This window comes from Myodes glareolus, chromosome 4, assembly GCF_982192425.1.
Source record: "Myodes glareolus chromosome 4, mMyoGla1.1, whole genome shotgun sequence".
Taxonomy (NCBI): domain Eukaryota; kingdom Metazoa; phylum Chordata; class Mammalia; order Rodentia; family Cricetidae; genus Myodes; species Myodes glareolus.
Window position 1 is genome coordinate 116,300,669 of NC_142029.1, and position 27,522 is coordinate 116,328,190.

At 41.9% G+C, this 27,522-nt stretch overlaps 1 protein-coding gene across 1 annotated transcript in view; it reads right to left on the reverse strand.

The window, feature by feature from the left end:
• Pgr (progesterone receptor) overlaps positions 1-25,174 on the reverse strand; it is a 65,233-nt gene extending 40,059 nt beyond the window's left edge. The window contains exons 1-3 of the mRNA XM_048433387.3: positions 23,532-25,174; positions 21,892-22,043; positions 3,275-3,391 (exon numbers count right to left, since the gene is read on the reverse strand). Coding sequence (XP_048289344.3) covers positions 3,275-3,391; positions 21,892-22,043; positions 23,532-25,153 — 1,891 coding nt within the window. The 5' untranslated portion in view covers positions 25,154-25,174. The remainder of the gene's footprint in view (positions 1-3,274; positions 3,392-21,891; positions 22,044-23,531) is intronic.
• Positions 25,175-27,522: the final 2,348 nt, after the last annotated feature.

Sequence of the window (27,522 nt, forward strand, 5' to 3'; positions counted from 1 at the left end):
ACTCAGACCTGCACTTTTTCCATTCCCATTTTCTTGGTAGAGATTAGACAATTCTGAAGGTAGGAGCAGCCAGGACAACTCTAAGTAGGGTGTGTAACACACTCCACAAACCACATTGATCTGATCCATTCATTCTTCGGAGGAGTGAAAGCCACTTTTACTACAGAAGCTGTTTGGGGCAGTACCTTAAATGTACATTTAAGCTTTTAAGAACATATTCACTTTGCTTGAGGAAAGCTACCACTACCAAACTCCTTGTTTCAGAAAGATCTAAGTCAGATAAAGATGTGGACTGGAGCGAGGCTCAGGGACAAGCTGTCTTCCTGATACTTATGCATCTATCCACCTGCTAACATCGTTCGCAGAATCTTTGTCCTCTGGTGTGTGTCACTTACCCCACTGAAGAATACAAGTCCCAAGAGGGCTGAAGTTTGTGAGACAGTGCCTGTTCCAGCCCCGGAGAGTGCCAAGGGGGCTTGCCTGGCATCACACCCCAGGGCCATGTTCATCTTCACCACCCAAGCACACTGCCCAGTTTCTCTAAAAGGGTGAGTTCTGGATATCAAACTCAAAGTTCTCCTGCTTGCAAGACAAGCGATGTACACAGTGAGAAATCTTATTTTCTGCTGCTATCGAAAAAGAGGGAGAAAGGGGAGTGAAGGGAAAGGCACAAAGAAAGATGCCAGAAGATGGAAGGATCTAAGCTAAAACAGTGATGATGTAGAATTGTGAAAATAGAGAGGTTATTATGGAGGTGTTAGGGTATGACTTGAATAATGGAAAACTAACAAGCTTGTATAGAAAGGGCACAAAAAGATTATACAAGCTTGGCTGGCAGGGCAGAGGCCCAGGACATTGAGATAACATGAGACTCTTTAGGTTAGAACACACATCATCACACACAATCTGAAGATTCTGCCCAGAACTCCATTTCTAATCTGTGGCCAGAAGCAAGAATATTTCAAAGGCATTTAGGAGAGAATCCCAGGTTAAAGTTCCTGATGGATGAGCCAACTATAGGTCCAGCGGATGACCCTATACCCATTAGTATGCAGGCAGTGTAAACTGGTCTCGGTGAATTATTTTAAAGGAGAGAGAGAGAGAGAGAGAGAGAGAGAGAGAGAGAGAGAGAGAGAGAGAACACAACGTTGGGTAAGGAGGTGAGGGGTAGATCTAGGAAATGTTGGGGGAGGAGTAGGAGTTAAATAGGAACAAAATCCATTATGAACTTCTCAAAGAATTGATTGATAGAAACGTTATAATCGTGATGAAAGAGGATCATTACATCAGAGACCTTGGTGTTCTTTGAGACAATCATGCCATAGAAAAAGCAGTGATGGAGCCAGAAAGGGGTCACAGCATCTCCAAGTCTTTTTTGTAACAGGATGAGTGACTTGTGAGAAAGTGTGGGAGGTCTTAAAGAGTTGTGAGGAAAAAGTTGGAAAGGGAAGAGGAGGAACTTGAGGCTCAGGGCTCAAGAAGTACTGAAAGTGAGTGTACTGATGTAGCCATGGCCTCTGAGTATGTCCCCGGCCAGGCATTGTATGGATACACTTGAGACTTGGGCGTTGACCTGCAGAAAATAGTCTCTAACCATGAACCCATAAAATACTAGGAATGCTGCAACTCAATGAAGTATTGCAGCTCAGCAAAGTGGCCAATATGTTGAACGGGTGTTAATTTTGCCCAAGAACACTGGCAAAACTTTTAGGGAGGAAATAACACTTGGGTGAGGTTTTAAATTTGAAGAATATTGATCTAAAAATAACATTTCTCAAAGGAAGAAATGTGGAACATTGAGGGAACACAAGTAAGCTTGCTTTAGGCAGCTCCAGGAAGAAGAAAACTTTTTAATCTCAATGTGTAATGCATGCTTCATTGTGCTCTTGACAGGTTTTAGCTATATACAAAACTGATTCGTAGACATTCTTGTGAAAGGCATGACTATCCCCCTCCCTGTGGAATTACAAAATGGGTCTATCAACTACATTCCATGGTAGGCCCTGTGCTCAGGAGAAGTCAGCCAACACAAACTGGATCCCACAGGATTTTATTCTTAGAGAGAGAAAGGGGTAGAAGTTGTGTGGGTAGGAGGTAAGGGGAAGTCTAGGAAGTGTAATGGAAGGATGGATGTGATCAAAGTACATAAAATTTTCAAAGGATAAACCCATTATTATTTTAAAGACTGGCACTAAAATGTTCGTGTGTGCGTGTGTGAGAGCAAGTGTGTGTGAAGTGTTCAGGCATTTGTGTGTGTGTGGTTGGAGGCCAGAGGACAACCATGGGTGTCATTTCTCTGTCTTCTCTTGTAAGGAAGTGTCTGCTAAGAGCTGTGAAACTTGCCAAGTAGGCTAGACTGGATAGTCACGGAGCCTCAGTGACATCTTGGTCTTTATCTCTCTAGAACTTGGGTTATAAATCAGTGTTACCATATCCAGCCTTTTAAAAAAAGGGGATTCTGGAGATCAAACTCAAGTACTTAAACTTACAACACGAGTGTTTTACTGTCTCTCCAGTCCCTGACTTTAATATGGTTCACTCTGTGTGTGTGTGTGTGTGTGTGTGTGTGTGTGTGTGTGTGTGTGAGACACAGGCACACATATGTCATGCTGCCCATATGGAGAACACACTATAACTTTGGGAAGTTGGTTTTCCCCTCCCACCACATGGGCATTTGAACTTGAGTCATTAGGCTTAGCTATCTAACAGGTCCAACTCTACTGTGTTTACTACTCTATTATTACAAGCCAGAGGCAGTCTCATAACAAAAACACAGAAAGGGAGTGACTACTGTATATCCTTGAAATGGATTCTTAGTCAATGGTGGCAAGCTGATTTAGTATGTTATTTCCTAATCTGCATCTTACAAACTTTCAGAATCAAGTTCTGGATTTAAAGAGATCTCTGATCTCTCCTATTCTACAGTTTAGGAGACTAATACCCCCAAATTGTTGGTGAATTATTTAAAATCACTTGCAGAGCCTAGACTCCAACCCATACTATGTAAAGAAAGGTCCAGACACTACCATAAAGTCTACCAATACACAACGTAGATGGATGAGGGTTCCTTTCCCAACAGAATTTGGCATGCTGGAAGTCTACAGAGTTAGCAGGATTGTATTATTGGTTGTTTAAAACTGGACTATGAATGATCACCATCAATAAACAAGGAAAAAAATAAGAATAAAGATGAATGAAAAGTTGGAATTCTTCTGATTTGCTATTATAATAGAAATATAAACTACTATACTATTGGTGACAACATCAACATTACCTCCAAGGACCATGCCAGCCTGACAGCACTTTCTCAGACGACAAGCTGGGCAGTTTTTTCTACGGATTTTATCAACAATGCAGTCATTTCTTCCAGCACATAAATAGTTATGCTGCCCTAAAAAATGAAAAAGCACAGGTTATTCACAAGTTCTAATGACTTCACATCAAAGGGTAGACACAGGACATCAAGTTAATGGCCCCCACTTCTTGCTGGCCACCCCTACATCCTGGAAATGAGACATACCTCCCTCACCTGTGACTAAAGGTCCTAAACAAGGTGATGGTTAGTGTTATAAATATTTAAATAACTCTCTACACCTAAAGAAGGAAGCTGGTATTATCTAATTGAAATCAATATTTATATCAAGAGAGGCAAAGATCTTGGTAGTCCAACATTTATAATCAAGTGGGACAGGGAATTTCTGATAGTTGAGCACAATGGCATAAAGTCACAACTTTAAGGGGTTGACATAACTCACATCACCTGCCTTGTGTCACTCCAATGGACACCTTGGAGAATGGGACGGATGCACAAATGGTCTGAATGGTTTTGTAATATCTGGAAGCCCATTCTGAATTATGATCATCTTTGGAACCAATGCTGGGCCATTCAAATCGTGAAGCAGACACAGTATGACTAAAGGTAGTTTGTTTGGCTAAAGAAACACAGCAACCATGCAGACCCAAGAGTCGCCTTAGAGTGATGCATGCCTGGAGTCCAGACACTGCTTCTGCAGCACAATGCTTGCTCCGAACTCCCAGCCAGTAAGAATGTAAGGGACTTCATTGCAGGTGCCATTCCTTTAGGTACATGTTTAGGTTTAAAAAGAAATCAAGAGTAAAAGAACTGGCTTTGTACCAACTTTATTTTGGAAATCTATACAGTCTTGAACTTTGGGGTGACAGCCCAATAACATGTCTGTTGCCTCCACTTTTCTACCAACGATCTTTCCCAGCTTAAAATTTATTTTTAAGAGTGCATCATGCTCAGACCTATTGCTTGTTCCTTGTTTTGATGACTTCTGTGTACATCTTTGCTTCCCATCAGTCCAATATAACATGGTCATTCTACAAGTCCATAGAGTCTACTAAACTACTCACATACGTGCAACAGGAATTATCCAGATGCATGGCACAATGATACCCCAATAGAAGATACTGTTTTAGCTTCCAATTAATGATCACAGTATCTGCCTCTGTTGAAACCTAGGGAAGAAGTGTATAACACAACATGCTGATAGTTCTTTCTCCTGGGGAAATCTATCATTTATTTCTGAATGAGATAAGATGGGAGGAAGTAGAAACACATAATATACCTTTTCTTTGTATGCATTTTGTGTGTATGGGTGGATGTGAGTGCGTGTCTTTGTATGTATGTATGTGCATGTGTGTGCTCCCATATATGTGCACAGGGTGTGACTACGCAGGTCTGCATGTATGTGTGCAGGTGTGTAGATGTGGAGGCTAGAAGTCAATCCCTAGTGTTATTCCATAGGAGCTGTCCACCTCGTTTTAGAGAAATGATCTCTTACTTGGACCTGGGCTTACCGATTAGGCTATGTTGGCTGGTCAGAGAGCCCCTGGAATCCGCATAGCTCTGCTCCTGCTCACTGAGATGAGAGGCACACACCCCATACATGGCCGGGTCTTCACGCTTATGCAGCAGCACTTTTCAGCCAAGTTGTCCCCGGTCCCCTCTCTTCTTTCAAATTATTTATGTCCTTTTATGTTCTTCAGAGTCTCATCATCTCATATGCTAAGTGTCCCTGTCTTACCGGTAACTCTCATGCTTCTGTGACCGCCTCCCCTCCTCTGACTCACCTTTCAAGGCTCTACTTATTCTTCCCCTACTGGTCTAACCTGGCTGATTCCAAAAAACCTTACATACTTTCCTATGGACCAAATGCTCATTTCATAAAGTCTGCATGCCTGTTTTTCCCAGTAGAAGCTGACCTTTTTAAACTTTAACATTTCTGTATAATAAGAATTTGATAAACATTTATTAGATAAATATATGTATCTTAATGCCTATTTTTCACTTATGGCCATTTGAACATAGTCATACACAGCAATAAGACCTAAAAAGTTTCATGTATTGTCAGGCAATACATAAATACAGAAAATAAAAGGGATCATTTTTATCCCCTTCAAGAATTTTAATTATATAACATTTTTATATATAATCCATTACCTTTTAAAGTACTACATCATGAATTAGATTTATAATAGAGCAAGCTTCTCTTTGTGGTGTGTGTATGTTAGTTGGTGGGTGGATGGATAGGAACATGCATGTTGAAGTGAGAAACAGCTCTGGGTTTTTCATGTACCTCTTCACTCTTTTCCTACAATTGATTATGCATTTATTTCTTTCACATCTTAAAAACTCTGTCTACATAGAGAACAGTAGATGTCTAAAACATTTTTATCATGATGAATTTTTTATTATATTTTATTATATAAACAACTTTTAAATTTAAATATATTTTGATCACAGTTTCTCCTTTCCCATGTCCTTCCAGAGCCTCTGCCCCTCCAAACTCACCCAACTTTAAGTTCTTTCTCAAGAAACAAAAATCTGATACAACAAAACTGCCCAATCTAGGAAAACAAAACAAAGACATACCCTAAAGATAAAAGAAAAAAATAACACCAGACTGTAACAAAATAGAAGCACACGCACAAAGACTGTGTCCATTATATTGTTTTCAACTATTTCTAGATATAAGGCCTGTCCTGGAGTGGTTGATATACTGTCACTATACTAGAGAAAACTGATTGTTTCTCTCCCAGCAGTTGTAAATGACAGTTTAGTTGTTAATTGTTACCCTAGTGCTAATGATTCATTAAAAATATTACAAAATAAAATATAATAGCATAAAACAAAAGCTATCACACTGAAGTTGAACAGGACAAACCAACAGAAGGAGAAGATCACAAGAGAAGGCACTAGAATCAGAGACACAGAGAATCTTGGCACACATAGCAAGTGGGAGGGAAAAAGGGGAGAGACAACTAAAATCAAGGGAATTTGAAGGATAGTACAAAACCTAATACAGAAGAAACTTCCTAAAGTATATACATATATAAAAGTGATCTAAATAAAATTGACAAATAATGGGGAGACAGAATCCCCACTGGCTATCTCTTGTCACCCAATAAAGCTTCCAATACTGGGATTGAGTTACATCTAATTAAATTGTTGGCTGAAGGGGCCCATGGGAATCTCCAGATGATCCAGGCTGTTGCCAAGACCATAGGGTTGTTTTTCACAAACTGACAGCAAGGCCCCTTTGCTGAAGACAAAACCTGTATTGATGTCCAACTGGTGCCTACATAGAGCTCCACCCCTATGTCCCAACTGCTTTGTTACAGGAAGGTATTCTGCATGCTATCAAAAGAATAACATAAACAGTAAAACAACCACAAACCCTTTTGTATGAGGATATATGTGCTAAGGCAATGGTGGCACAAATCTTGTAGGAGTAACCAACCAATAACAGATTTGACTAAAGGCCCACTCTACCAGATGTAGTCCATACCCAACACTGATTGGGTGACCAAGAACCTGAAAGGAAAAATCAAATACTACTGGTCTAGAAAAAGAAAAATCAAATGTGGTGATAAAACAGTTCCTAATGACATTCTGCTCTCCTCATAGAACAGTGCCCATTCAGCCATCACAGGGAAGCCTCCTCCTGCAGCAGATGAAACAAATGTAGTCAGGCATTACACGGAGAAGGAGAGACCTTTGGATGTCTCCATCAATTCCCACCCTCAGAGCTCATGGAAGAGGAGGCAGTAAGAGTGTAAGAGTCAGAAGGAAAGAAGGACCCCAGGGGAACAAGGCCCCCTGAATAACAGAGACTGAAGCAGTGTGCATGGTCCGCACAAGGTTCTCTGCATGTCTGCTGTAACTTCTTGTTTAGTGTTCTGCTGCAATGGAGGACCTTCCATCTTTATTCAAGATGTATTTTCTGACTGACCCAGAACTTTTCCAAGTAGGCTAGAAGTGTCTGGTCAATGAGTTCCCACTGCTCTGTCATTTATGTGAGAGAGAAGTGCCCTATGTCATTCTTTGTTGGAACTAAGAGGGTAATATAAATGTGGTGCACCTCAGGATCTATGACCTGGAAGTAATGTGAACTGGTGTACATGGAGAAACACCTGCAGCCACAGAGACACAGTAATCCCGGATGAAACACTAGCGAGACATGATGCTTCATACAGTCTCAGCTACTTTTTAAAATGAATCAAATTCTGTAATCCAGAAGCAAAGAAAGAAAAGAGACAGAGAGATAATCTCAAATGACACAAATGGAGCTAAGAACTGGAGTTTAAGACCCATGGGTGAGTGTCACCAGTACACCAACCTTACCCCAGTCTAGGAGCGTCTGGTCAACACAAAGCAAACTCCATGGTTTTCTGTGGAATTTTACTTCAGTTTGGTTTTTTTATTTATTTGGTTTTTTTGGACTTACTATATTTTTTGCTTGGTTATTTTGTTTTTTTATGTGTGTGTGTATGTGCGCACGCACGTATGTATGTGTGTATATATGCGTTTGAAAAATCAAGAGAAAACAAGAGAGTGGGGAGAGAAAAAGATGGAGAGGAAAAAAGAGGGAGGGGGATGGAAGAAAAAATGGAGAGGAGAACATAAAGTTGAATAGGTAGGGAAAAGAAAATCTGAGAAAAGTTGGGGGGAGAAAAAGGTATGATTAAATATATATTGTATGAGTAAATTATTTAGAGGAAAAAAATGGATAAGAGGCTAAGACATGATCTGGGCAGACTTGAAGGAAATAACAAAAACTGAACTCTGTTTAAACAGGTTTGCTACCTTAGCCATGAAAATAGGTCTAGAAAACGCACCAGGACAAAGGCAATGAATTCACAGACATGTCCAAACTTTGAATGAGAAGGCAAATTGTCTAGGACAAAACCAAGACAAACAAAATAGAATCTAGGTTACAATGGGAGGTGAACTATAGGGAGTGGGGAAAAAGTGCACCTCTGAAGGTTGTGTTTAATTTCCCTGGCCCTTTCCTTTTTGCTTCTGTGAGGTGAATGGTTTACTCCTCTGTGTTCCTGCTTCCATGATTCTGTTCCCTAATTGGGCTAAATTTCCATCTGTTGAGCCTTCCAAGACTGTGAGCCAAAGCAAGCCATTTTCCCCCTAAGTCATTCAGTAATTATTTGGTCACAAATGTGCAAACCAGTAACAATACAGTGTTTATTTTAATGCTACTGGAAACATAAATATTTACCAATAATTTTTAGCTAAAGGATATTTTGTAGAATTTAAAAGTAATGCAATATTAAGAGAAACCTGAGATGCTAGAGGCAATTTTCTCAACCCTCGTCAAACATTCCACAATGAATGAACACAACTTTAGTTGGTATACTTAGGCAGGTGCTTATGCAGGCGACTCCAGCCACCCTGCCAAGAATCCTACAATGGGCAGAACATCCCTCACAATGAAGAACTATGTGGTCCTGGAATATCTATCTGTAGGATAGCATTGTGAAATCATGGTACACATTCTTGGCCCTCTCACTCTCTCAAAACATATTTTCTAGGTCTGCCCAGTGTTGGTTATAATAGACACCAGGAACCAGAGTATTCAAGGCTAACATTTTCATCCAAAATAACCTGTATCCCTTTGAGAAATTGCTGATGAAGTAGTGGACAGGGAATGGGATGACCTCTAGTAGCAAATTCTAGTATAATTTGACTTTATGGAAGGCTGAGAGGAGTGTACCAAAGTCACACTGGTGCTATGCTCTAGAGGTGGTTTGTGCCTTCAAACACTCATGCTAATGTTTAATCCCATTAAGAGACAGTAATGAGGTGGCAACAGGTAGGGTGTGTGATTTATAAGAGTGAGTTAATCTGTGAGTGTTATTGATGGTTTAGGAGAATGAGATAACCCATAAATGGTTATCTCAGGAGAGGGTCTGCTGTAACACCCAGTTAGCACCTTTTCTCAACCATTTATCAACTCAGGACTCAGAAACCAAGAAGGAACTGGGAGCATCCCCTCAACTTAGACCAGAACCATGGGCTAGAAATAGATCCCTTTTCTCTGTAACTCATCCAGCCTGCGGATTATGTTGTTAGCAACTGAAAGTGAACTATGACACTGGCACAAATTCAAGGGATTAAAACACACACTGAATGTATAAACATCATAACACTGTAAAAAGGAAAACGTGAGAGAAAGACACAAACTCATTGGGAAGCTCTAGGGGTTTCTGGGACACACACTCTGGAGGCCTTGAAAATTGATAATTAAATTTAAAAAATGCTCAGCTCGAGATTTCAATTATAAATTGTATTTTAAAAATAGAAAATTTCCTTTTGGAAGAAAGAAATATGAGATGTTTTGTAGGAGATAAAATCAGAAAGGATAATAAAAGTAGAAAGCTATCCAGGTTCAGCCTCAAAAGAAATAACTTTCACTTGTGATGCCTAAGAAGACCATCCAAACACCATCTATCTTTCAGCTCTGTGTTCTTGGGAGGCCAGCCCTTCACAGACTTCAGCCAAATGAGCAGACTGAATGCGGATGCAGACAAGAGACTCCAGCTGTCTTCAAAAGGCCAATATTATACTTAAAAACTTATAAAACAATGCCATTCTTTTTTGGTTTATGAGTATATATCAATTTCATTTAAAAATAACAAGTAGGGTTTACTGTGCATGTATCCTGTCAGAGATTCAGAAAACTTGAAAAAATATACTAATAGTCAGAGACATCTATGATGACAATTTTATTTCCTATTCTTGTCACTGATATTTTTTTGGTTCAGAAAATTAATAACTGATGGGATTATTTTTTTAATGAGGAAATCGAAGTTATAAATTATATAACATCATGGGACTGGAGAGATGGCTCAGTGGTTCGGAGTGACTTCTGCTCTTTCGGAGGATTAGAGGTGGTTTTCCAGCACTTACACTGAGTGCCTTACAACTCCCTGTAAGTTCAGTTTTGGGGAGTCAATGCCCTCTTCTGACCCTCCCAGGCACTGCACACTCCTGGCCTACACGGTAGTAGTTACATATATATTTGTGCCAGGATCTAAACTCCTGTCCTATGATTGAATTGCAGGTGCTTTTATGCACTGAGCTATCTCTCCAACCCCTGTAATATCAGTTTTAGTTTCTAATGTGGTCAGTATTTGGCATAATCCCTATATACACACAATCTTTGGGGTCTCAGTAATTTTAAAGTTCCTAAGACACATCAAGTCCCATTGTTCTTCTAAATATGATTTTTACATAGTTCTTAAACTTACCTCTGCTATTCAAATTCCAATTTCTCCCACCTATTATACCCATGGCCTTGAATAACTCATTTAATCTCCAATGCTCTCATTTTTTATCTAGAAAACAATAGTTCAATGTACAATGATGCAAATAAAATTTGCAACACCTTAACAGACATAGTCCAAATGTTCATTAGTTAGTAATTCTGATGGTTCAATAAGCAAATATTTATTTACTATCTACTATTTGCCTGTATAATCCTATTTGAAAATATGCCAGAAGTTTGTTTTCTATAACTAATGAATGCTTTTACTGGGTTTGGTCTTTATTATCTTCTTCAGAGACCTAGTATTTAATGAGTTAAATATTGACTTTCTGCTCACCAGGTTTGTTATCAAACTACAAAGTGAAAATATCACATTCATTGCAGTCAAATAAATTTCCACTCAATGTCAGTTCAATCAGCATCCACTCCATAAGAAAGTGATCTATTCAGTCTGTATTCCACATGCAATGGAGCAATGAAGATGAATGTTATACATAGCCTCTCTATTGAGGAAAGGAGCTAAATGAGAGGGAGACTTTCACAATGACTGATATGCAGCATTAGCAATAACTTATGGCATAATTTCCAGAGGTTTGCTATTTTCTCACCAGTTTGAAATTACACCTTCACTATGAAATCTGTGAAATTAGGGTCACATTCTGCTCTTTCTGGCTCCCAGTAGAGGTTTTAATCTCATCACTGAGGTTTGGACCTTACTGTTGTATTTTTCTTACCTAAGTTCATCTTTGAACCTCATTCAGTTCTTTTCTTCTGACATTAATTCTTGTTTCTCAGATGCTGTTCTCATTTATAGCAATCTGAAGGTTATTCTTCACATTTTCCTTCTGTTTCTTCCACTTAATGCGTTTAAAGTATGCTGTTCTAAGATCTAATATGCTGAAGACTGAAAAGAGTGTTAAAATACAAAATCTGCTAGTATGGCACAGAAATGAACATGTAATAAAATTGGAGGTCACCAACACTTGACACGTTTCAGTTCTTGCATCTGAGCAAGATGTGTTGGGTGAGAAAGAAATGCTAGGAAGAGAAACTAGAGAAGAAAGAGTGAGATCACTGTGGAGAAGCGGAGACACACCCAAGGTTGTTCAAGGACGCCAGTGAGGACAGCAGCAGAACAGGAAACCCTGACTGTCAGAGGACATGGAGGCCACTGTCTATCGGCAGAAGCAGAGCGCAGGGGCGTGGGATGGAGCTGTGGAAACAAATGATGTTTCAATAGCATCACTTTGGCATCTAAAATGGAAGCATGACCTGGAAGCAAGGACAGAGATGAGACCATCTGAAGCTGTCACATCACAATGAACCCTAAGTGTAATCATAGGGGATTGTAGCAAAGTGGTCAGTTGGGTGGTTAGAACAAATGAAGCTTTGGACACTTGCTAAGGAGGGTGGAGCCAAGTCTTTTACAGAAATCTACTTGGTAACACATACCTGCTAGCATTTTACATTTTGTTTATCAGTTAGTCTTGTCTGGGAAAAGAGAGGGGAGCAGAGGGAGGGAAGGGAAGGGAGTCTCCCAGACAACATGGAGAATGAAAGGACTGCTTACAGGGAAAGATCCTTAGTTAAGATACTCATAGCTCCTCCCATTTAGGGAATTTTCCTTCAGTTATCCAATCTGCGCCTTCCTTGATGTCAATGAGTTTTCACTACAAATGCTGATGAACACTTAACACTCTCAGATGACACGTGAAATAACAGGAGAGAAAGTTCTGGCTCCTGTCTCAGCTCTGCCACTTCCACACTGTTTGCCTGGGAAACTTCCTGGCATGAAGGAAGTATTGAATAAATGTCACTATTGTTAAACTTGCTCATGAACTAACTGTTGAAACTCTTAGGCAGATTAGCAATCTAGAATGTCTGTTTGCAAGTGTTCAAGCATGTAACCATGGACACTTGATCTTTATAGTTTCTCTGTCTAGGGACTCACGCCCAGGTACTTTTGCTTCTCCAAACCTTTTCTATATAACAAAGATGCTTCCCAATGTGGAGATACTTTCTTTTTCCTAACAAAAATATTATATTTGTCTGCAAGTCATATTGTGTCTGTGGTCTGTCCGGTATCTGCCATTCTATGGGGAAAGTTGTCAGCATAGAAAAGGTGAGCATCGCAGATGTCCTGTCTTTAAGTTGAAAAGTTAGTTTTAGGTACTGTGCAAAGGAGGTATGACTGTGTGTGCGGAGAGAGTCTTCAGTAGCTCACACTTCTCAACATCCTACTGTTTCTCCTGCATCTTTTGCTTAAAATCAACCTCAGTGGCTCATGTAAGGTCCTGAGCTGCCCACCACAACAGCTAACTTCTCTGAAAGAAGAAGTCAATGCACTTCCATGGCATGTGACCTATAACCTTAACTTGAAATCTCTTTTGGATCACTCCAGCATCACACTTCTGATTTTGCAGTTACTCCCTAAGATATTCCTTACAGTACAGGAAGCAATTACTATTGAAACTATACCTTGTCTGGACAGATCAGCCTTATTAATTCATCAACTATTTCCATAGATTTCTTTATTGAAACAGGCAACTTATAGTTGGAAAACTTGGGTCCAATGAGCAGGAGCCCAAATGCACTTGGTCCCAGCTGCACACACCATGCCCAAACATCACTGGAGTCTTTCCTCGACTCCTGAACAGCTGGTCTCTGTTTTGTCGCTCAGCAGAGAAGATTGGTAGATTGATTTACCTGGGGTTTCCTAGTTTTTATCTGCTCAATTTTACTTTGTTCTTTATTTTTGAGACAGGAGCTAACTCAACCCATTGAGGATGATATTTTCTCTGAGTTAACAATAGCAGAAGATGCATTGTAAAATGACTTTAATGGTTCTTAAGTTCTGCTTCAATAAAGAGATACATGGACATGCAGGGAGGGAAGCCCTAACAGCCCACCTTTTGCTTCTGTGAGATGAAGCGAGTGCTCTCATCCAGCACTTTGTCTTATTTGGGGAACTTGGTTGACATGAGTTCTGAGGCCTGGCCTACTTCCTTCTGAAGTGGGGATAGTAAATTCTGTTGAAAGATTGTTGTGAAGGATAGAAGACATAATTCAACATGTTTAGCATGGTTTCTACCGTATAAAAACAATAACATCAACCATCTGGGCTTTCTGGCCACTTCACTGACTACTCTCCAAGTCTCTACTCCACCAAACTGCAGGACCACTTGTTAATCAGCCACTCCCCCATGCACTTGAATCTCTTTAGCATCAAAGACTGTGTCTTCTTCTCCTGGAGAAACAGTATCCACAGACACAGAGGGTGAGGCCTTCTGGAGGGAGTCAGCTCTGCTGTTCCTTAATGCCATCGCTATATGGAGAAAAAGAGTCTACCTCACAGTCTACTATAGTGGCTAACCATGCGTTAGTGAATGGAATGAGCTCAGAAGAGTCCCTTCATTTATAAATTAGTTATAACTATTCTATAATTTTGTTTATGCTATCTACATAATCCTGTATGTTGTTCCTTGGTCAAGGAACAATAACAAAAATGGAAAGTCTATGTATGTGTTCCTAAAGACAATATGATTATATTGTATAATGGGCCTCAGAAAAAATGGTTAGTAAGGAAAAAAAGGTCAAGAACAGATGTAGCAGCAATTAAGATAAAATGAATTTAAAATTGACTTAAATAGTAGATAAAGTTTGTGAGCATTAAAATTTTCATCTTTAGTCTATAGAAATTAAAGTGAAAGAAAGAAAAAAAGAAAGAAAGAAAGGAAGGAAGGAAGGAAGGAAGGCAGAAAGATGGGGTTTATAAGAATCATCATATTATAAAATAACATAGAGCAGTTCATGGAAAAGAACAAACTTCCCAAAGAGATATTAAATGGAGTATCATCCAATGTTTAATTGTGTGAACTTATGCAGCAACAGTGGATATTGTATTTATTGTTTGTTGGGTAGATATTGAACAGCTACAGAATATATGACTTACTTCTTTTAGAAAATAGGGCCTTGTTTTGTAGATTAGGATGACTTTAAACACATAGTTTTTCTGCTTTAGTATCTCTAAGGCTGGGATTGCAGGGATACACCACCACCTTCCTATGTGTCTTTCAAATGCTTTAAATGATGACGTTTTAAAAATCAAGAGAAGGGACCCATATGTCCATTTTAAAGTCTGTCTTAATTAAGATCAATGGAGACACTATTTTGCTAACAAGAGATAGGTATCTGTCTCAGGAATGGTTTTCAGGTGTCAGTGTGTGTGTTCAACTAGACTATGGGAGAGTTCTGATGTTAAGTCTTGACCAAACAGTGTCCTCTTATCTGTTCACAAATGTCAAAGATGTCCTCACAAAGTAAGGACCTGCCCAGGATTTGCTCTGGCAACACTAAGCACTTGACTGAGACTTTAGGATTTCCTGTCACAGAAAATTGTGTGTGTGTGTGTGTGTGTGTGTGTTGGCATAGAATCATTTGTTTAAATAAAGTTTGGAATAGAAGCATAAATCAAACAAACAGCACAATGCAGAACTGCTCGGAGCAGAAAAAGGATTAGCACTGAGTTAAGGAACACAGCTCTAAACCCAGTCTCCTGGGGAAGACCATGTTTACTTCTGAAATGCAATTAATATTTGTTCAAATGCAAAATAGGCAAAGAACTGGAGTTAAAAGAAAGAGACAGACATTAGAATCAGACTTAATGGAAAGTGGCAATTCCTTGTGCATACTTTGAAAAAAACGGATATAATATAGTACTTCAAACTTCACTGGGTTCATAAAGAAGTTATATGTGTTAGACCGGTGCCCAGGCATGGTCTGTTAGAAGAGTGAACCCCTTGTGTAACATCAAATGATGCAGTGGGATATCCTGCATTCCATGAACTCCTGCAATGTGGTATTGTCTCTGACAACTCCAGGATATTACAGTTTAGAACGTTTTCACATTCCTTCCACATAATAATGTGCGTGTGTGCACGTGCAATGCACATGTGTACACACATATGCACACGTATGTGGGTGCATGAATGTGTGTGCATATGCTGCATATGTGTAAATATGTGTGTACATGTGTGTGTGTGGAAGTAGAGGTTCATGTGCACTTGCATAAATGTGTATGTGCTTGTGTTTATGCATGTGTATGTATGCTTGTGTGCATTCACTCATGCATGCATGGCATGTGTGTGCACATTTGGGAAACTAGGTTTGGTTGCTGCATTTGAGTTTCCCCTTCCTGCATTTGTGGTGGTTGAAGGCAGGGATTAAATACGTATTCATCTCTGTAGTCCCAGCACAATTCATCTTTAAATGGATTAAAAGCAGATAACTTTGACATGAATAAATGAGGAATGAAATAGTGTTGGCAGTAGGATTTAGTGTGTTAGAGGTTTCACTAAGTAATTTAAATCCTGGAGAATGGAATAAAAATTTACAAAGTATAAGAAATGCTTACTTAAGCAATGCTTGGAGAGAAGGAATTTCATTCTATGAAGCATTATAGAGAGCTTAAAAGACAAATTTAAAACCATATGCATATGCTCACACATGCACCCTACACATGCGTGCACACACACATACAGCACACCTAAGCATAAATACATATGCATGTATATGTACATATACATACACCTCAACCCATGCACATGTATGAATGCACACAGGCACACACACCAGCATGTATCATCCATTCATATATATTCACACTCAAGTACACATTTATGTAACAATATGTACACAAATACCATGCATATATGAATAAAAGCACACATGCATGCATGTATGGAGGCAAGGGTGGCTTGAATATGAACGGCCCCAATAGGCTCATATGTTTGAATGCTTAGCTCTCAATGAGCGACACTGCTTGAGAGGGGTTAGGAGTTTGATCTTGTTGGAGTTGGTGTGGCCTTCTTGAAATAAGTGTGTCACTGGGAGTGGGCGTTGGGGTTTCAATGCTCAAGCCAGACCCATTGTCTTCTCTTCCTGCTGCCTTTGCATTCAAATATGGAAATCTCAGCTATCATGTCTGCCTGTTTACCACCGTGCTCCCCAAAATGAGGATGATAGACTGCAAGCAAGCCCAAATTAAATGCTTTTCTTTATAAGAGTTGCCATGGTCATTGTGACTCTTTACAGCAAGAGAATAAGACTAAGATACACATGCATACATACACATGCAAAAACATAAGGGCATACACATATATGTATATATACATGAATATCCACTCCCATACAGGCATACACATGCTCACACACATTATACAAAAGCTTGCATATATATATTTAATATACACATATCCACAAACATACATATACATACACATGCAAATACATTTGCACACATATCACTATATGAAAAAGAAAAATGGATAATGGTATCAATGATAGATACATTCTAGTGTGATACTATTTATGTTTTAACGCTTTAAAATATTATAAACTGAGTTAGGGACACAGAAGCATCATAGCAATGGGAGAAAATTAACAGTGTTGATCATGAAGACTTAAACTTTCTCAATATTGTTTTAATTTTTTAAAGTACAATGCATTGTCAAGTTCCTCAGGCAGTGAGAAGAAAATTCAGGACTCAGTAGTTCTAGCGGAAACTGGTTAGTATGGATGTCTGATAGAACTGTAGCCCTCTGTACATTGTTAGTGAGATACAGGTGCCAAAGGGTCATGAAGAATGGTCAAAGAATGACGCTCAATGCTATATTTCTATCTCCTCATTACTTCACTGTGTCATAGCTCTAACCACATTTATTCATCATCTGTGTTAGACAGAAAGACCTTCAGCTTGGGAAGAAGTTGGTTGTTGGGTTTGAAACGAAGTCCAGTGAATTACTACACATTTATTTTTAGGGTAATGGGAAAATTGCCAAAGGGTGACCTCTTTCTGAGAGCACATTAAACCAAATACAACTGGTGAATTATCTTCTCAAGACCCCGAATGCTGGTTACATAAATTACAGTGGAGGAGACTGCTGGATAATTTTGTGGACTACAGAAGATAAAGTGTACTGAACTTAAGGGCAGAGCAAATACAACTCATGCAGTTGGTGGTGGACACACTTCTCCCAGTCCTCGTAATTAAACTGTACTGAGGAGGAAATAGATTCTAAGTCAGTCTTATTTAAAAAGATCAATTCTTTTCACCAGGTGAAGCATTTTCTTAATAAAAACAATGCACCTATGTCCTGTTTCCACTGTGGCCTACCCAAGACAGTTCTTTGCTAATTCAGCAATTTCTATATGCCCTTATTTCTGATAAGGGGCCAGTGTTTCAGGGAGTCAACCACCACATAAATAAACCACTACCTATGGAATTAGTTATGAGCAGGTATTGATGGACTGTTGTTTTCTGAATATCACTTCTCAAGAAGTGGTCAGTTATATGTACATTGCTTTATGAATCTCACACCAGTACCTATCAAAGGGTCTTGGCATGACAGGTACTCAGTAAGGAACTAATTTACATCAGGTAATTAATTCATGAATAATTAATACCTAAACTAAAATGTTATAATATAACAAAGCAATTACAAATACATCCATGCTATGTAGTCTTGAGTCTTATAAGTAATACATTTCCATTATGTTATAGTATTTGCTCAATCATATCACACTGAATGTCTATACTAGCGATCCTGTCACATAGTCAAACATTCAAATAACGAGAGTGGAGCAATAATTACTTACGATGACATACAGTAAAGCCTTTGTTTAGTGAATGCCTAGTATTTTTCTTGTCATTGTATACACAGAGAAAGCCAATAAGAAATGCTTCCTTCTCCCACAAGACCAGTTACTGGCAGGTGTTTCTCTTTTTCATCTCTTTGCTAGACCTTGCGTGTTTCCTGCTCATTTCCCCATTTTACCCTCTCAGCACTGGGGATGCCTTTTCCTCAGGACTCCTCACCAAATGTGAGTGTGGTGCACATCTTTCCACCACACATTTCTGCTTGCTCCAGCTTTACATCCTCTCATTATTCTTTAGCATTCTAGATGTTTGTTCACTTGACAAACATGTCTGAAAGGAAGTGTTGTGGTTGAGGCTTGAGACCTGGAACACACCATCTGGATTTGGAACCTGACTTTACCACTTCCTAACTGTCGCACAGGCAGCTTGACTCCCTCCTGAGTAAGGAGGGAGGAACAGCTTGTCCCTGTGTGGGGATGAGGTCAGTCCAGCAGAGCCTACGATACTTAACGACTGAGACGGAAGAAATACTTTGTGATGCCAGAGCCGCCATCCGCACAAGTTCAGTTAACTGACTTGCTGTTCTCCTTCTGGTCCTGCTGGCTTGTACACAGATCTCTGCCTTGAATTAACTCACGATCCAGCTCTGTTGTAATTTCTACCAAGCCACTGAAGTTCTTCTGGTTATCTCTAATTTCTAGAAACTTCTAGCTTCTATTCCCTCGCTTGCATTTGCCCACTGATTCCCAATTCACCCAAACCCCAACTCTCTGTCTTCCCTGAGTGCGTATACTTCACAGCTCTCCCCCGTGCTGATGGGCATGTATGTTCCTCGAAGCTCCCCTTATTATTCTAGAACCACAAATCCCAGCTCACAGGCCAGAAAGACAGCTCAGTAGTTAAAGAGCTTGATGTGCAAGGCTGACAGTGGGAATTGATGTTCAGAATCTGTGCAAAAGTGGGAGCAGAGAACTGATTGCACAAGTGGAACACACACACACACACACACACATACACACACACATACACACATACACACACATACACACATACACACATACACACACACATACACACATAAACACACACACATACACACACATACACACATACACACATACATACACACATACACACACACATACACACACACATACACACACATACACACATACACACACATACACACATACAGACATACACACACACACACACATACAGACATACACACACACATACACGCACACATACACACATACACACACACATACACACACACATACACACACAAACACACACACACATACACACACACATACACACACACATACACACACACATACACACACACATACACACACATACACACACACACATACACACACATACACACACATACACACACACATACACACACACATACACACATACACACACACATACACACACATACACACACACATACACACACACATACACACACATACACATACACACACACATACACACACATACACACACACACATACACACACACACATACACACACACACACACACACACACTCTTGAAAAAGAAGGCTCTCAAGCTCTCCCCTCTGCTCCCACAGGAAACCATATAATCTCCTAAATTTTATGAGTATTTATCTGTGTTCTTAATGAGAATCTTTATTGAAATGTTTTATTTTTATATATAGTAACCCTTCAGCTATATTACCCCCATTTTGTATTCAAGACAGAGGGAAATAAAGTCATAGAAGAGAACATTTAGCATGAATCTACATATAGGAAGCACATAATAATTGCTACACACATACCCATGAAGTATTGCAACCTTGCTCTAACTTCACAAAGGATTTATAAAAGGATTTCTGAATATCTATTTTTAGTTGTTTCTAGTAAGTATTGCTGAATGAGGTGCTTTATTTCTGCTCTGTTTTATAACAGTGCCTTACAGTGTCTTTTGAGAGCAAACTGAGATGCTACTGCAACGGCAATGACTTAGATGATCCTAATTCTGTGCATGTATTTGGTGCAGTAACTTCTGCAAAGCAAAAGCACATGTTGCAGGTACCATTTAACTCAAAACGTTACAGTTAAAAGCATTAATAGATATCCACTGAGAATCAGTTAATAATTACCCAGATTTGTGTCTTTGAGACTGGCTTATCTGTAAAACAGAAATAGGCTACAATAATTGGCCTTTGGAGGATCTAAAAGAAGATGCTCAATTATAAATTTATACTAGCCTAGGGATGCTATAGAATACAGGGACCACTAACGTGGAAGGAGTACTCAAGACTCCACTAACAAGAGTTAAGGTGTTCCTGCTTGCCCCAGACTTGCTGCTGAAGGGTGCCTCAGTGAACTTGGGGATCCTTGAAGTGGAGTACATTCAATATCACTTAAATCATTCTGAAGAAATACCTTCTAAACATGAACAAAAGACACATATTTCTATGCAGAGCCCCCCAGCCCCCCGGAATCCCTGAAAGTATTAAGGCATCAGTTTCTCCATGGCCGCTCATAAGTGGGCAGGGCCGGTTAAAACTCAGACCCCTAGGAAAGAGGAGACCAGACAGCTGACAAGTGTGGTCATGTCATCTCAGCCTTGGCCCACGAGTGACCTCAGCATTCTGTGTCAGCTTGTTAGAAAATACATTTATTTCCTGCATCAAATTGTGACACGATCTTTAACTGTATTCTTATCTTCAAAGGTAAACATATTTGACTTGGAGTTTACGGAGATGGAAGAAATTTTAAAATGTTTCTATGGAAGGTAACTAAAATGTTCTTTAAAAATGTGCTTGTTTTAGCCTGGTGGTGGTGGCGCATGCTTTTAATCCCAGCACTTGGGAGGCAGAGGAAGGTGGATATCTGTGAGTCCAGGGCCAGCCTGGTCTATGAGAGCTAGTCCAGGGGAGACGCCAAAGCTACAGAGAAACCTTGTCTCGATAAACCAAAGAGAAAAAAAAAGTGCATGTTTTACTTAAAGCAAGATAGTCTTAGGGAAATTGTGTTACTGTGATATTCAGGTTGTCCAGTTATTATAAGCAACTGCTCCTGACCTCTTGTACACATAAGACTATGTTAAGCAAAAAACTAGACTTTTGTTTAGAATTATATATACTATATACTATATATATATATATACACACACACACATCACTATGTATTTACAGAAAATTCAAACAGAATTTGCAGTTGTATCAGATGTTCTCCAACGTGTATAAATATGCCATGTATTTGCAACCACACTCTGAACATGTAATATAACTTTAATTACATAACTTTTCTTTTGCTATAAAACCCGGTGTTTGATTTATGCAGTAGCTACCAATGACTTTGGCACTAGAATAAAACTGCATATTGAGAGGAGGAGAGTCACTGAACGGCGGCACAGTCCCCAGCGTCGGAACTAGAATGAACTGTTTGAAGTGTGCCACGCATCATTAAGTTACAACAGCCAACCACAGCGACTCTCGGGCGTTGTAGGCCACACATACTGTTAAAATAGCATCACATTTTAAGGTATAAAGAAATGCCATCGTTTCTTAGAAACAAGGGATAATTGAAATGTAAAAAAGTATTCGTTTAGCTCCATGACGCGGAAATGGAGATGAAGCCTGAGGACGAGTCTGCCTACCTTCCATTGCCCGCTTAAAGAAGACCTTGCAGCTCCCACAGGTGAGCACGCCATAGTGACAGCCAGACGCTTCGTCCCCGCAGATTAAACAGATCTTCTGAGGTAAGGAATCAAAGCCATACTGTGGGTTCTGGCTGGTTTCTGAATCTGGCCTTGAAATGCAAAGCAGGCTCCAATTAGTTTTAGGTTCCCTGCCGTCTGATAAAGAAAGCTTTCTTAAACTGGCATTGATGACACCAAAGCCTTTTTTACACAGAAACATTTTAGTCATATTTTGAGTTTGTGTTTTAGTTTTTTGATAAAGGGCTCATAAAGCCAGGTTGGCTTTAAACTTCTGACATACCAGACACAGGCCTTGAACTCATGAACTTTCAGCCTCCAGCCTCCAAGTGCTAGGAATAGAGGATTTTCCCCCATACCCAGTTTATGAGGTGCTGGGGGCTGGGGACAGAAATCTGGGCTTAGTGTATGATGGGTAAGCAGCAACCTTTCTAGGAACTGAGCCACATCCCCAGCTCCCAGGACCACCCACCCACCCACACACACACACACACACACACAGTCAGGTGAACTGAACTTGCTACTTCATAAACTGCCTATATTGAATTCATTGAACTTGCAAGTTATTAGCTATTCCTTAACAGTCATAAAAGATGGGCCAGAGCATCCTCTCATGTTCACAAAGCTAGACACTCCCATTTAAAAAAAGTTCCTTATACAGAAGGAATTCTGTCTTTGGAGGATGAAATGTGACATCCTTCCGGAATGCTGGGTCACAGCAAACATGGCTGAGTTTTGGGAGTTTAAGTGAACTAACTTAGCCGTGGTTCCGTTTTGAAAACACCACCCTGTAAAGACTGATTGTCCCAAAACATAAATATAGATGTTATTTTAAGGTATCGTTAACACACTGACTTTAGTTTGCCTGGTCACAACACAGGAGACTACAAATCCGAGTGTTTTTTCTTTCCACATTCCATTACTTCAGTATGTGAAGTTGATGTTTTTGAAAACAGGTATGAGGAAAATAGGGGTGCTGGAGCAACACGAGGATGCAATGCTCTGGCTGCACTGTACTTGAGTTTAAACCCACCTTCCAAATTCCTCCCTCCTGCAGTTTACTTCACTCTTGAGATTCCTAGGAAAAACTGGGCCAGAGACATGCCCAGATCCCTGAGGTGTTTCTGCTTTCAGTTCTGAAGCCACATTTAGGCCCCACCCCTCCCAGAGGACCTGTGCGTTAGTGCCTCAGTCTCTCCAACACACACACACACACACACACACACACACACACACACACACACACACACACACACACACAAAGGGTCCATGTCCTTCTCAGGAAGTATTTGATGAATCTAAGGAAGCACTCAACCCACTAGAAGGCATCCCAACACCCAGGTTCTCAGGACAATCTCTGCAGGCTTTGGAACAGGGTAGTCTCGCTTCAGAAGTTTTCAGTGTTTGGGGGAGGGTGCAACAAAACTCTCTGCACCTCTTTTAAGCCCCGAGAAAACCTAAAAAGAAAAGAGGCACAGGCAAGAGGGTGCCCTGTCTCTAAGGCCTAGACCTCCCGCGGACACCCTGCTACCTTGAGCAGCTGGAGGGTGGGGCAGAGCAGGGCCGGGGCAGGTGCTCACCTCAAGTAGTTGAGATATGGCGTGTAGACCTGGGGCAGGCTGTCCTTGAGCACCGCGGCCTGGTAGCCCAGCTGCGGGAGCCCGTTGAGACCTAGCGGCGGGTAGATGGCGGGGGCTGCCGAGGCAGCCGGAGTGGTGGGCAAGCTGTCCCTCGGGAGCAGGCAGGAGCCGGTGGTCGGTGGCTTGCAGGGCAGCGGCGGGAACGAGCCCTGCGTGGGCGGCGCGCCCTCAGCTTTGTACAGGATGCACTCCAGCGCGGATCCCGAAGAGGACGCGGGCGACACCGCAGAGCTGCCGGGGCCGCTGGCCACCGCAGCCTCTCCGGGCCTGGAGGAGGGAGCTCGAGGCGGCGCCGGCGCCAGCGGGAAATCTGGAAAGGTGGCACCGCTGGCTCCAGTCACCAGGTAGGGGCGCGGTGAGCGCGCAGCTGCCTCGGCTCCTTCCTCCTCCTCCTTGATCTTCAAGCCTGGCGGCTGGAAATCGCCATAGAGAGGGAACGCGTCCTCTTTGGGGTCGCCGTCCTGCGGGTAGGTGCAGTCTGGGAAGTCTCCGCAGGGCACCGGCGGTGAAGGCGCGGAGGGCGAGCCTCGAAGAGGGGCAATGGAGCCCTGGGCTGAGGCCCCGCCGTCGTAGCTGTCCCCCTCCAGCAGCTGCCGGGTGCGGGCGGCCAGGAGCGCGTGGTTGAGAGGCAGAATGGGCACGTGGATGAAATCCACCAGTGTGGTGGCCAGTGGGGAGCGCCCAGGCGTCAGGGGAGCGTCTTGCTCCAAGGAGACCCTAGGAGCAGAAAATCGGGAATCTTCTTTGGGAACCAGGGTGACGCCTCCTGGGGCCGCTGCGGGAGCGCTGGCTACAACTCCTCCTCCGCTGTTCGTGCTTTCCAGTGCTAGAGGTTTGCTCTTTAGAAGCGGACCCGCGGAGCCCTCAGTCTCTAGACCACAGTCCTCCTCCTCTTCCTCCTCCACTGCAGATTGCTTCGCAGAAGGCTTCACTCCTGCCCTGGGCCAATGAGCACTCCCTGAGGTCGGGAGCAGCAGCTGCCGGGGTGGTGACAGCCCCTTGGGCAATACCTTCTGCCCCGCTCCTGTCCCGGAGCTGTCGCCAGCCTTGCTCTCTGCCTGGCTCATGAGCGGGGACAACTCCTTGGTAGCAGGGACACTGCGGGGTTCTTCTGGAAGCTCCGATCCAAAGAGACACCAAGATGTGATGTCCTCGCAGGCTGGAGGACTGTTGTGGCTCTGCTCAGTCTCCGAGGGCGCCAGTAGAGTGTCTAAGACACTGTCTAAGAGTCTGCTGTCCTTCTCCGGGACTCTGGAACTGCTCCCCCCTGCCCCACGAGTGGCGTCGACTCCAGAGAATGCTCCTTTCACTTCGGACAGCGACTGCTGGTTCTGTGCTTTTCCGCCTGGGAACTCCGGACCCTCGCAGGACCGAGGGAAGAACAGTCTCTCGTCCAGGGAAATGGGTATAGGCGAGACTACAGACACTGCGTCCGAGGGCTGGCTCCTCTGAAAGATACAGGGGTCCAAGCGTCCAAGCGAGGGGGACCCGACGTGGGTGGGGGAGGGCGCGGCTGTCGACGCGTGGGGTGCCCGCGGATCCTTTGCCGGCAGCTCAGTCATGACGACCCGAGCTCCCCTTTTCTCCTCCCCTGTCTCCAGGGAGGAGGGAAAAGAGAAGGAGGAGGGGGTACCGGTGATATAGGGGCAGAGGGAGGGGGAAGTGGGTGTTGAATCGCAGGGCCCTTGGGATCTCCACCTCCTGACCGGGAGGGGCGGCGCTGGTCAGCTCCTGTCCTTACCCTCCACCCAGAGGCAGAGGAAGGGTGGCAGTGGCGCTGTCCCAGCGGTTGAGTGAGGGCAGGAAGAGGTAGTCAGAGCAAGCTGATCTCTGGACTGGAAGAGTTCTTCAAAAGACTTTTCTGTGTCTGCCTGGGTGCTCAAGCCTCCCGCGCTGGAGTGGTCGGTGCTGCAAAAAGGGCTTCTGCTATCTGCGGACTTGTTCCCTTGGTAGAAACCCGGACATCTAGGAAGTCTGCATCACAGTCCTAGCTAATATCCTGGGGCAATCCATTCTTAGTCATTTTACTGCGGCGACAGCTTCTAAAGATCCCTGGGTTCTTTCCAGTCTCAGCAGTCTCTGGTTTCAGGTTCCTCTGGGAAACCCCAAGGGAAGCAAGTTCTCTTTGGACTTGCGGAATTATCCCACTGGCAAATACTACAAAGTCGAACTGACTGGTTCCATGGCTTTCTAACAAGGTTTGCACTCTAGGAAGGCCCGCCCAAAGCCCCTCCTTAGCCAATCACCGACTAGATTCAAAACTCAGGAGTTGGCATTCCTGCCACCCACTTGGAATATCGAGTGTTCTGGGAAGAAACCTCCTACTCATATCAGATTTTATACTATCAATTAAGTATACCAGGCACAGAAGGGAGAAAAATATATCCTATCAAAATCTAAATTGTATGGATTTGAAATTTGTAAATATTCTACATAGAGAATGGCATTTAATGACATTACCTCTTAAAATAAATATATAGAAATTGATCCCAAATATTTTAATTTTTATTACTGTGCATGCCTTTGTGAGAGCATTGCCACATTGTGCTCAGAGGCCAGAAGAGAGGGCGGGGGCCATTAGAGGCGGAGTTACAGGAGGCTGTGGGGGCTGACTGGAGCCCTCTGAAAGAACAGTAAGTGTGTGTGTGTACACCACCCGCTGCCTGTCTAACCTGTTCCTAAATGTAGGAGACACATTCAAACTATTCTTATGACAAGGGGGTCACACTCTTTTTGAGGGCCACCAATGTGACTGAGCAGTTTAGGAGTGGAAGACAGTTGGTAACCCATCTCTACCTGTGTGGGAGTTCAAATACTGAGCGTCATATTTGGCTTGTCCTAATGTATATCTATATATTTATAAGGTTCCCTTCAGTGCTAAGGAAAATACCCTGTGTTCCATCTGAAGAGCTTAGGGGGGGGGTTAACCAGTGATTTCTCTCAGTGTTTCTCTACTCTTAGAATAATTCTCATTGACCTATAGAAAGAAATCAAGTTAAATTAATGAGAAAACTGTGGAGTAACATGAGTAATTGAAATATTTCATACACAGCTACAAATGATATACATACATAATCATTCCCATGCTCACCCCAAGACAGTATCATGACACTGTCTTAAATATGCCTTATTCGAAACTGAGCTGGCCATTTACAAAGATTCCCTTGAGTATGTCCAGGTCTATTTATGCTAATGCCTTGCTGTTATTCTCACCCAGGTCTAGAAGAAACATTCAAGGCTCCAACGCTCCAGGGCAGGTGGGGCTGCTAGAGGCAGAGACCTTGAATGCCTGAGTCACCAGGGAGGCACTACACATGGGAAGTAAATCCCTGTTGCATTGGACCACTGGGTTTGGGCGTTGACTATCCAAGCAATGAGTTATTGCTGACTAATTTAGATGTGAGAGAATTAGGGAGGTAGAGGAGAATTCAAGGAAGCAGTTATTTTATGTCCTTAAGGCATCAAGTGGTAAAAAGGAGTGTGGGAACGGCAGGGAGCATTAGGGACAGAGCACAGAGTAAGTGTGGAAAGGAAAGAAATGAGGCTAGCAGTGGCCTCCTAAACACATCCTCCTATACATGCATGTATGTATATATATGCATGTGCATGTATGTATGTATGTATGTATATGTGTATGTATAATGTATATGAAGAGCATTGACAGACTAAGTCAGGTGTAGAATTTTTGCCTTCAAAAGTGCACTCATGTTCTTTAAAATCCCTTTTTACTGTGCTGTCTCATCTCTTCCTTGCAATTTCACTGCCCACTCTGGTCGCTGATGATCTGCCTCTGTCATTGTATATTAGGGCTCTAGAGTCCTGCCTGGTTCACTAAGTGGTATGCTAAATTATTCGCTATGCGTTGATGTGGGATTCCCCTCTGTATGCTGTGAATACAATTTGTTAATAAAGGAACTGCCATGGGCCTATA